Consider the following 12,079-nt stretch of genomic DNA (forward strand, 5'->3'; position numbering starts at 1 on the left):
TTGGAAGTATACAAGTTGCTTAAGGAGCTGCTGCGTGCCCTGGGAAGTGGAGATTCAGGGTTGCTTTCCTCTTTCAGGTCTGCATGACTGCACTAAGATCTTAGCTCCTAGCTGTCCGCAGCTATTCACATTTTCTCGAGGCACGTTATCTGGGGGGGACAGAGCTGAATAATTAAGTCAGAGGGAGCCACTAGGACTCATGAAGGTGACATTTGGAATGTCAGCAGAAGGAGAGAGTGTTGCAACTCTTTACATGTTCAGAAGTCTGCTCCTTTTAGCATCAAATCCTTGGTCCATTTGCTGTTGTCACAATCACTAATGTCATTACCAGCTTCTCTGCTCTGAGGACGCAGATGCCACTAAGTGGTCTGAAGCAGAGTTCCAGAGCACAGGCTACAAACTACCCTGTCCAAAACAGCGAATCACCCAATACATAATCATCTCCCAACCCTCCAGTGTGACAAGATCTGCAAAACTCACATCCTCCCACAACAGAGGCTGTAGGTTCATAGCTGAGTGAACACAAGAGGCTGCAGTATCAGCCAGACTCTCCTCTAAATGAACTCTTCAAATCCAGAGCCTTGCGTTCTCCAGATGGAAAGAACAGATCTGATGGCAACATCAGAAAGCTCCTCACAGATGCCAAGCATTGTCTCAGTGAAAAAAAGATCCTAGCGCCTGTAGCAGGTATTAGACACTGGCAAGCTCATCAGAGCCCTTCCATGACCCATCTCTTAATAGAAATCTTCAAAGTACATCAGTATAAGAAAGGCACCAAAGAAACCCTTAATCATGATATGAACTATTAGTTTGGGATAGGCCAGTGAAATTGGTTTAATATGTGCTGCTCTTTAGAGATAGCTTGCTTCTATACTTAGAAATGTCAATTAATTTATGGACATGGCATTTTCATTCCTCTCCTGATAGCTGGCATGTCCTCTCCCCATTTCAATTTGTTGGCTCACTTTCTTTTGTGAAATTCAGCAGAAAAGGGACATGCAGTTTACCCAAGGAGAACAGAAACTGAGTTTAATTGTCTACAAGAGCATCCAGGACATCTGAGCCAGACCTCAGCAGCCAGCCTTGGCCTGGAGAGCTCAGGGGAGCTGTAAGACACAAGGCTGTGAGGTAGATATCAGTCAGTGTGTTGCTGGGGGACCAGCTACAGCTAAAGATGGATAGCCCATAAAATCTGCAGCATTTATGGCAATTTAATGTTAGAGAGGGGAAAACAGAACACTCGTGATTAAGAGAGGAGATGCCATGCACATCACTCCCGTGTTCATACTCTCATCAAGGGCATCAGCTCCCATCAGTTTGGCTCAGTTACTGAATTTATATCACAGAATGGCCAGGGTTGGAAGGGACCTCGAGGATCATGAATCCAACCCCCCTGCCACATGCAGGGCCACCAACCTCCACATTTAATACCAGCCCAGCTGCCCAGGGCCCCATCCAAATCTGGCCTTGAACACCTCCAGGGACGGGGCATCCACAGCCTCTCTGGGCAGCTGTTCCAGCACCTCACCACTCTCTCTGTAAAGAATTTCCCCCTGACATGCAACCTAAATCTCCCCTCCCTCAACTTAAAACCATTTCCCCTTGTCCTGCAGTTATCAACCCTTTCAAAGAGTTGATTCCCCTCCTGTCTGTAGGCTCCCTTTAAGTACTGAAGGCTGCAATGAGGTCTACCTGCAGCCTTCTTTTTTCCAGGCTGAACAAGCCCAGCTCCCTCAGCCTGTCCTCACAGGGGAGGTGCTCCAGTCCCCTGATCATCTTCATGGCTCTCCTCTGGACCCTCTCCAACAGCTCCCTGTCCTTCTTGTACTGGGAGCTCCAGACCTGGACGCAGTACTCCAAATGGGAACACTCCAGACACACACAGGGCATCTCTCTTCCATGGGCTGCCTGTGTCACTGTGTCTTTTTTTTTTTTAAACAAGACTGAAGGAATCATAGATAGACATGATATGGAATGGTTCAATGCTGAAAGGAAGTTGGCTTCACTGTCCCTCTCCCCCGGTCCTCTGCAACAGTTGTTTTGCTGATAGCAGCCCTTATGACAACCGCAACTGAACATTGCTTCTGCAGCCCTGGGGTTAAGACTAGAGGTTCTGACACTTCACACATAGCTGAGTTCTGTGATGGAGGGATGCAGAGTTAGACAGCTGCTCATACTGTGAGATAGCTGTAAGCTACAGAGCTAAAAATATCAGTGGCTCCCTGAGAAATAATACAAAGAAGGCTTACCATAACTTGGGAACGTAGGTCTAGATGGGATTTGATTTTGAGAGCAACTTATCACGTGCTCCCCGTTTCTCAGCATTTTTTATCTGCCCTGAGCACTGACTGTGTTTCTCTGCTCCCTGTTTGCACCATGCAGGATTACAGGGTGAACATCTTCTTGCGGCAGCAATGGAATGATCCACGGCTGGCGTACAATGAATACCCAGATGACTCCCTGGACCTGGACCCTTCTATGCTAGACTCCATCTGGAAACCTGACTTGTTTTTTGCAAATGAGAAAGGGGCCCATTTCCATGAGATTACTACAGACAACAAGCTGCTGAGAATCTCCAGAAATGGGAATGTACTCTACAGCATCAGGTGAGCTGACTGAATGGGGAGAGCTCCAAAAAGATAGGAGAGGGCAGAGCTACATTCCTAATGTTTGACCCTAAAATAGGCAAGGGGACACTTTGAGCATGCCTTTGGGTAAAGGAACTGAGCTGTAATATTTAAAGGAGAACATCCACTAACAGTGTCATAGCAATGTGGTGAGAAGAGACCACTGGAGGCCTCCCATGCAACCTCCTGCCATGAATATGACTATTAGCAAGAGTCAAGGCTCTTGGAAGAAAGTGGACTTTGCCTCACAGACTCAAAGCTCAGTACTGGGTTCACCTAAAAACACCCCTGGGAATTTTGCTCCCTGATCTCTACTCAGAACACACTTGTCCAGCACGTGTGTGCTGCCCATTGCTGCAGCCACAGTCACTCATTTCATGTCTAGTAGATATTTAATATTAATTCTTTCCAAAGAGCTTGTTCAACGACATAATTCAAGGCTTATATCTCATTGATCAGAGGTGGAGTCCTCTTCCAAAGACGCAATGAAAAAACATGGACAAAGGCTAGTGGAGGCTCTTTTCTACCCAGATATTGGGTAGAAAATTCAGTTGTTTTCATAAAAAGAAGTTGTGAACAAGTCAATTCCTTCTTCTGTCACAACATCTTTTGTCACAACGTGTCTCTAAACTCAAGTAGAGAATTTCTCTCAACATGAAGATTTGGGTTAAAATATCTTTCCTTCTTGCTAAGTCCCTCGTACGTCTGATAGAAAAATTCAGTTCCCATCTTCCAAAAACTCTGCTATTTCTACATCGAGGCAAATAGCTGAAAAATCTATATGTCTGAAATGCATTAATACATCTAAAAATCGAAATTAATCTAAATCTAAATCTAGGGAACGGCATATTATCAAATCAAATAACACAAGTCCAGCTTGTGTTGATATGAATCACATCAACATCATTTCATAACAGCTTGTTGAACTAAGCAAACATTTTGAACGTAGATTGCAGCACAGCACAGCATCACAGCTTACCATGGGAAATGCAGCCAGCACCTAGTGGAAAGGTGAAGCTAGAGGACTCAAGAGGCACAGTGGGAATCCAGAAAGGCACAGTCACAGTGAGTTGCAAAGGGCATTTTCCTTGCAGAAATTTACATTCGCATCTCTCGTTCCTCCCACAGAAATCTGCCGTCTTGACCAAAGTTCTTTGTTTATTCTGATACAGAAAAGTTCTGTTCAGAGATTTCCAAACAGCGTCAGTCGCTAGAAATGTATGTTGGGTCCAGAGGACAGGTTTGGGCTCACTGCTAATCCAGACTGTTGTGAGCCTGAGGCAAGAAATGAAGGCAGAGGCAGCAAAACTTTGATGTGGGAGCGCGCTCTTCTGCACAGTCCAAGATAATATTACAGTGAAACAGCACCTGCCATTCCACCAGTCCCTGCCAGGAATTATTTCACAGACCCAAATTCTTGGCATTTCTGATGCTTTCCAACAGCACGTGCGAAAGCACAGGCAGGAAAGGAGTGAATAATCAGTCATTCCCTCCATCACACCAGACAAGTTACCAGCCTGTATGCAACATTTCGTGTCTGAGAGGGTTCAATCCCTCACCAGTACCACAACTGTACATCACTGCCCTTTGTTGTCTTCTCTCCTCAGGATCACGCTGACTCTGGCCTGCCCCATGGACCTGAAGAACTTCCCCATGGATGTACAGACATGCATCATGCAGTTAGAAAGCTGTGAGTCCCATGCACCTCTCCATTTTCAGGAAGAGACAATGTGTTTCTCCTCTCCCCTTTCCTTCTCCTCCTTCTCCATCCTCACCTGCGACTCCTTTCCTGTTCAGTCTTCACTGGACTCTCCCTGTATGGAAGAGAAAGGCGGGTGGGGAGTTTTGGGATGAGTTTGCTCACTGTGCATGCCTGGGGCTGCTCTCTTTCAGCTTTGTTTCTCTCACTCTTCCTGCCAACATCCCCCTCCACAAAAACCACACAATCACCTGCATCTACATTTTCAGCCAATGCCAGCAATAAGGTTTACAATTAGAGACAGGAAACTCTTAGAATAGATGAGAGCACAGCCAATTTAGATGCCACCAATACAAGAACCAACCTCTAAACTGCCTCAAGCCAGTGTGTGATTAGAGACCCCTACTCTTAGGTTAGCTGCATTTCATCCCATCCTATTGGGATGTTCGTGTAGGATTTTCAATTCATTCAGCATGTAACTTTTCCTAGACGAGCTAAACTTCATAAGGTCCCAAGAGAGATGCCTGGCTCGCTTGTATTTACATTGGCCTTTCAGTTTGGAGGAGAAAGGTGAAAGTGCTCTCTGCTGCAGATGGGATGTTTTTCTCTCTGGATGAACATTTGCCCCTTGTTCATGATGTTTATCCCAGAGGAGGGAAAGATATGAATAACTTCTTTCAGAGAGCGAGGTCAGGTTTGAGAAAACAACAGCTCAACAAGCCCTTTTTCAAGTGAAAATATGACTTACTGCAGACAATACACTGAACATCCCCACAGCTCCAGAGCAGGTCATTACCCTAGCTTTTACCATATACACAGGCAGTTCTGCTTCAGCCTAAATCCCACACTTCACAGCATTGCCAAAACACCAGGTTAAGACCCCGTCTCCCAGCTCCCTTCTACAAATGTGTCCCTTTCCAGATGAGTGTCTAGTATGCATTTCACACTGATATTTGTTCTCTCAATAGTTGGCTACACAATGAATGACCTAATATTTGAGTGGCAAGAAAAAGGAGCTGTGCAAGTTGCTGATGGGCTGACATTGCCTCAGTTTATCCTAAAAGAAGAAAAAGACTTGAGATACTGCACAAAACACTACAACACAGGTCAGTGCTGTTTAACCTTTGCTCATGGATTCATCAGAGAGGAACTCAGGACTGTGCTTTACCAGAATCTCTTGCTATGTCTGATAACAGTCTGGTGACACAAGCTTTGTTAGAGATTATATAGAATAAAACATAGAAGCGTAATATAGAAACATGGAAATACAATATAGAAATGTAGATATGTTGCCAATAAAATCATATAGAAAGAGTCAATAAAAAGCAAATCTGTGGAATCCTCTTTTCCCCAGTAACATCTGTATCAGCTAAAGGATGCTTGGCCTGGACCTTTTCTTCCACCACATTCCTTTGCCTTTAAAGTGGGGGAACAGGTGAAATTTACATGAAAAATTATATACAGTCAACATCTTTCTTTACTATGTTGACGTTGTACATATGTAGTTTAGAACAGGTCAAAAGCTGTTTATTTCCTCCACTAAACCTTCTGGTTCTAGGCAGCGTGAGGAAGGTCCCCAGACGAGAGCTGAGAACAAGAGGCTCACTGTGCCTTACCAATAGCCTTCCATGTGTCTCCTGTCCTTATCAGGCAAATTCACCTGTATAGAAGCTCGTTTCCACCTGGAGCGGCAGATGGGCTATTATTTGATCCAGATGTACATCCCCAGCCTCCTCATTGTCATTCTGTCCTGGATCTCCTTCTGGATCAATATGGATGCTGCACCCGCTCGTGTTGGCCTGGGGATCACCACTGTGCTCACTATGACCACTCAGAGCTCTGGTTCCCGAGCATCACTGCCCAAGGTAAGGGATGAAAATAATTACCTTCTGGGGCAGCACACGTGTAAGCAACACCACAGATCCTCCTGCTCAACACGAGTTGTTCTGCTGCCATTACACTATTCCAGTTTAAAGGCAAGCAGAACAAATCCCAATTCCCTCCTATACAATTTTTAACTTAATTTCCATGACAAGGAATAGAGCTTCCCTAAAGAAAATGCTCACCCCAAGATTCTTTTCAGGTCTCAGTAGCCAGGAGCTCTGCACCTTACAACACTTGCAACAAGCAGACATGGATATGCATGGCTTAAACTCACTTGATTATAGTACTTGCAAAACAGCACTAAATTTAACTCTTATGAACATAGTTGCTATTTTCCCTGCATGTAAACCATCACAGTGAAGACATGGCCGAATTGTAAACTGTGGAATTATTGCTACTGAATAACACATAAAAAATTTCAGTCACCTGTTAATACATTCATATTAAATCAGAATTGATTGAAAATGAGACAGACTTTAGCATCCAAGAGCAGTTGTTAACCATAGCATGGCTTGGCCAAATCCTTCTAAAGATTTGGATTCCAGGGAGCAACTGGAAAGAATGGCAAGTTAAAAGGCTTTTGGATGAACTAGCTATCACACCTCTGTCTCCCCTTCTGACTCACAGGTGTCTTACGTGAAGGCCATAGATATCTGGATGGCTGTGTGCTTGCTGTTTGTGTTCTCTGCACTTCTAGAGTATGCTGCTGTCAACTTTGTGTCCCGGCAGCACAAAGAGCTTCTCAGGTTCAGAAGGAAGAGAAGGCATCATAAGGTAATACATAAGGCATGAAGGATATGGCTGAAATCTCTCTCAGCTTCATCTCTCTCCATCACTTCGTGGCCCACTGTCCAGGGAAGTCCCCTGTATATGGTCAGATAGTAAGGAGGGCCATGCACCAAGGAGCAGGGCAAGCTCAATAAATTTTATCTTTTTTAGCAGCTTGCTGACCCCAGGGGTCTAGCAAACTGGTTTTTGTTAGTTAGTTGAGCAATCTAAGCCAAAAAGGTTGTTCTCATCAGGAAACAGAGAGATGTTCTGTTCTGTTATAAAACACAGCAATGGCTGGGGAGGCGTAAGGGATAACAGAGCATCCCCCCAACAAGTCAGTCTACATTAGTCTGGAGGTAAGTGACACCACTTTTGTCTCTATTATCTGCAACTGCAAAAGCTTCTGCTGCTCAGACTGACTGCAAATTCCTCTTGGAAGAAATACGCATTCTTCACAGCCTTAGCCTTGCTCCATGCTCATTCGCTATAACTGACGCCAACCCAAGCATGCACATGTCACAGAGACATGCACCCCCTGCAGCCTGGACTCTACATGCTTTTGGGCTGAGGTAGCACAGCAAAAAACTAATTCCAAAGGATGCACTAGAAGGAAACGTAAAGGTGACTGAGATAAATTAAAAGCTGCCTTTAATTAACTAGTAGAATCAAGTGGCAGTATCAGTTTTTATCACCAGCCCTAGTCTATCCAGGACCAGGGGTAACACGAGGAAAACAAAGTTACAGATAGGACCATTGGCAGCCATTAATTTCATCAGCCCAGAAGAAGATCCTGCCATCTCTAATCAGCTGCTTTTGGTCAGAAGATGTTTAGTAGAACCAAGTAAAACCACTCATCGTGCTTTTCTATCTTCATCCAGATTCAAGCATCCTCTCTCTCTAAGCCCTGCTGTTTCAAGCAGATCACTCTAGACTACTGTTGATAAAACAATAAGAGGGAAAGGATACACTAGTATACAGAGGAGCTTAAAAGATATTTCTCAGAGTTGTTCCACTGAACACAAGGCTGCTATTGCAATCCCTGCCTAATCTCACAGCACTTTTAATTGGAACAAAGCATAAACAAAAGCACTTGAAAAAGCAAAATGAACAAGGTTTGCAGGCTCATCAAAAAACTGGGAGCTGACTGCAGATATGTAAATGGATTAGTACAGCTGCCAGAGAGCCTAATTGCTCCGTCTCTGTGTCCTGATGTGTCTGAGTAGTTCTGCCTGGGTCAGGCAGGGCATGCCTGGCTGAAAACAAATGAGATGCTGCACTGTTCATACTGGCTGAGGAAGGACTGCATTTATTAGATCTGCCCCAAATGGAACCCACTGGTCACTCTTCACAGCAAAATACCCCAGACCACGTGTCACAGTCTGGCGATAACACAAGTGAATCCAGGCACATTTCTTTCATAATTTCCTCAGAATTAGACCCAAGGTAATGGTTCATAAGAATATTTCTTCCTTTTTTAAAAATAGCTGTTGTCAGGTTTTAGTTGGCTCTTTCCACCTCTTATCCTCCTTCTCCTGGGAGGGAGAGGGTGAACTAGACTAGAAACTCTGATTAGACAGCTCTCTCTGAACCCTGACCTACATCCATATTTACTGGGTGATAGGTCTTGTGGGAGCCACAGTGACTGCAACGGCTAGGGAGATAAAATTGAGCTATCTTTGTATCAGTGCATCCGTGTTTGTGCAAACAGGGAACAGCAGAGGCAAGTTTCACTTTTAACTGCAGAATAGAGATGTGATGGTGAAGAGGAGGTCTATAAGCTCTCAGCAGCTCTCGTTATTGCTAGGTGCTCAGCATCGAGGATCAGCCAACCCCAGGATCACTCAATTACTAGGATCACTCAGCTCCAAGAGCATCTGGATGCTGATTTCTAGTGCCTCAATATTCCCAACCAGGCACCGTAATGAGGCAAAGACATTTAAGAACTGTCTCAGACACCAGCGACCAGATGGAGCACAACCAGAGCAGGGAAGAAACTATCCAAAGCCCGCACAAATTGTCTCAGCAAGAACTCTGATACAAATAGTCTCGCTGGTAGGTCATACAGCTCAACAACCTGCCACCCTGCCAAAAAGAAAAAAAAAGAAGAAAAAAAAGAAGAAAAAAAAGGCTTGATTTTGTTTGGTTTTGCTCAGATAACACCAATGTGCTCCTCCCTCTGCTTGCCCAGCTCAGAGCCAGCACAGTGCCTCCATCCCATGCAGCTACCCGCTTGGTGCTGGGGCCATCCAGAAAAGACACTCTGCAAAGAGAAAAGACAGGGCAGAAAGGCATGTAGAGCTGGTAGATCAAAGGGAAGCGGTCAGGATGACAGCAGTAGGACACCAGACTGTGATGGGGGACACGGCATGCATCAGCCAAACTGGCATTATTTAGTGCCATTGGTCTAGCAACTAGCCTTAGTGACCTGTAGTCAAGACCCTGGAGTTTCTGGCCCTGCCTATGCAGCTGATGGGCAGGTTGTGTTATCATAGCCACGCTTGATTTTCCTTATGATTACATTTTCATATACAATAAAATAGGGCTCTGAGAAGCCTGCAAGGCATCCACCAAAAAGCAGTAGCTTGCTTTTAGGTTGGCAAATAAAGGATTTTTTTCTGCTCAATGATTTGAATTAACATAGTGAGCCATGTCTCACCACTGGCGCATGGAAAAGTCATGTCTGTTCCTTGCCTGGCAGAGAAGGGCTGGGGATAAGGGATGTCCTGCAGGCAGGTGGGCTGAAGGCTGGTGGTGTGCTGCCTGCAAAGGTCTTTTCCTGGACGGGTCTTGGTGCCTGCACATCCATGTAACTCTGCAGGAAGCCTCACTTCAGCTGCATGAGTTACATGGAGCCCACTCCTTCTGGGCATACTGGTACCCCATGGGCAATGCAAAGAAGGTGCTGATGGTAGTGGGGGGAGGGAGGGGCAGAAGCAAACCAGGGGATGCAAGTGAAAAAATAAATGCAGTACTTTAAACCATTGAAGTTTACGTCAAAGATACGAATGGGGTGGAAGCCAGTTCTCCACTGGGTGCCTGGATCCCCTGATTTGCGTCTGTGCATCATGCAGCTGGCACCCCTCTATAAGGCTGCTCTCCTGAGGAGTTGTACAGTAGAGCAGAGGCCGGGGTATGAGATGGGTATTTTGCCCTTACAGAGCAGGGAGCAGTCAGCGGAGAGCCTTATAGCGAGGGTGCACTGTCTATATCTCATTTTAAGTAGAGTCCCATGCTGAATCTGTTCCAGGAGGATGACACCGGTGAAGGCAGGTTCAACTTCACCGCCTATGGGATGGGGCCAGCTTGCCTACAAGCCAAGGATGGCATCTCTGTCAAGGGTGCCAACAACAACAACACAGCCAACCCGGTCCCCCCGCCGTCCCGCTCCCCTGAGGAGATGAGAAAGCTCTTCATCCAGAGAGCCAAGAAGATCGACAAGATCTCACGCATCGGCTTCCCCATGGCGTTCCTCATCTTCAACATTTTCTACTGGATCATCTACAAGATCGTCCGCAGAGAGGATGTGCACAACCAGTGAGGGAAGGAGTGCAGCTGGGAGGGAGAGAGCAATCCTTTATATATGTGCAATAGCAATGCAGCAATGCATGAATTTAAGAATGTGGCAATATCTACTAAAAAAAAAGGGGGGGGGAGGGGGGCTGGGAGGGACTTTTAATCGTGTGAACCAAGGATAAGAGGCACAGGGAGGAGAAAACAAGCTCTTGAGTTGGGGAGCGCAAGGGTGGGGTTTAGTTTTACAGCATAGGAAGGTTTGGATTGCTCCAGCTGCAATCCAAGCACTGTAATATATTAATATATATTCATGCTTAATTATAACGCAAAAGAAAACAATCAAAAAACGATGAAAAAAATCCTTTTTTTAAAGCCTGTTAACAGCTTAGATTCAAGTCACTGGAATGATCCATAATTCCATGTGCAGAAACGACCACAATCACGCTTTACCTGACTTTTGCTATAGAAAGGCCATACCAGTAAAGCACGTGGGGGAAATAAAGCCCTAACAAAAGGGGGGAAAAGGCAAGAAAATAATTCTATGCTTCTCTAGGTTTCACACTTAGAAAACCAGATAGATGGGGAAACTTAAGGAAGAGGCTGTGGCTTGTTGTTTATTTTATATATTTGCTTTTTTAGTCACGAGCTTGCTGATCAAACTTTATGACTTTCGGATAGAGGAAAGCAAATACATTCTCTCTCTCATCCCCATCAGAGAGCATCCAATGGAAAATCCAAGAAGGACATCAGGGCCTTCATCAGCAGTCACAGGTACCTTCCTTCCTTTTAAACGACCTGGCAAGATTTGAGTCCCAGGCGTCAGAAATACCATTCAGATCACTAGAAACGATGAAGGATTTTTCAAATTGCACTTTCTGTTTTCCAATCCCTATCCTGCCATGTTTGTTTATAATGCGGGGGATAGAAGCGTTGGGTGAGTTAAAGCATAAATTCTGTTTAAAACCCGGGCACATCGATGCCTTGTCACAACAGAAATGGGCGAACGGCAATATTCTCAGTGAGGGGGGGTGGGGGGAAGGTGTGTACAGAGAGAGCAGTTGTTATTTTCAGACATTTCATAGCACTAATATTAATAGTGAAGTTGGGCCAAAGGACCCGAAACTCTATTTTTGTAACTATTTTGGTGCTGTATTTAGCTTTAATGTGGATGGGAGAACGGAGCAGGCTGCTTCGCCCCTCTCTTCCCTAGGGAGGCTGGGAGGGAGTGCTGGGGATGGGGAAGAAGGGGAGGGAACAAAGAGGTCTTCCTTTGGCCAATGTTGGCACAGGTTGGCGTCGGTGTCTGGGGGGGGAGGGACATGCCAGGTGTCTCTGGTGTGTTATGTGGAAGGCCTGACTTGGGGCAGGCATGGGTAAGGGCGATTTGGTCTTGTTTGTTTGCACTTTAGCAAGTCAGGTAAAAGGGATTGGGAAGGAAGACAATCGGTCTGCACTGAAGCACTTGGCGTAAGGTCTGGATTAGGCACTAAAAGGCAGAGAGATGAGTGGCACCCAGGGATGCTCCCACCCTCCCTCCATCTCATGCTCAGGACTGCTGGCCTGGGCTGCAGGTCTGATGCTCACA

The 12,079-nt window shown here is 45.5% G+C and overlaps 1 protein-coding gene across 2 annotated transcripts in view; it reads left to right on the forward strand.

The window, feature by feature from the left end:
* The window catches only part of GLRA1 (glycine receptor alpha 1), a gene marked incomplete at both ends in the record, with an annotated part of 36,480 nt that extends 25,961 nt beyond the window's left edge, over positions 1 to 10,519 (forward strand). Inside the window, 6 exons of one of the 2 annotated variants that reach the window (XM_079542297.1) lie at positions 2,383 to 2,606; positions 4,235 to 4,317; positions 5,295 to 5,432; positions 5,977 to 6,191; positions 6,838 to 6,984; positions 10,205 to 10,519. In XM_079542297.1, coding sequence (XP_079398423.1) covers positions 2,383 to 2,606; positions 4,235 to 4,317; positions 5,295 to 5,432; positions 5,977 to 6,191; positions 6,838 to 6,984; positions 10,205 to 10,519 — 1,122 coding nt within the window. The remainder of the gene's footprint in view (positions 1 to 2,382; positions 2,607 to 4,234; positions 4,318 to 5,294; positions 5,433 to 5,976; positions 6,192 to 6,837; positions 6,985 to 10,204) is intronic. The other variant, XM_079542298.1, reaches the window with a different exon arrangement.
* Positions 10,520 to 12,079: the final 1,560 nt, after the last annotated feature.

This window comes from Tetrao urogallus (genome assembly GCF_951394365.1).
Source record: "Tetrao urogallus genome assembly, chromosome: 14".
Classification (NCBI taxonomy): domain Eukaryota; kingdom Metazoa; phylum Chordata; class Aves; order Galliformes; family Phasianidae; genus Tetrao; species Tetrao urogallus.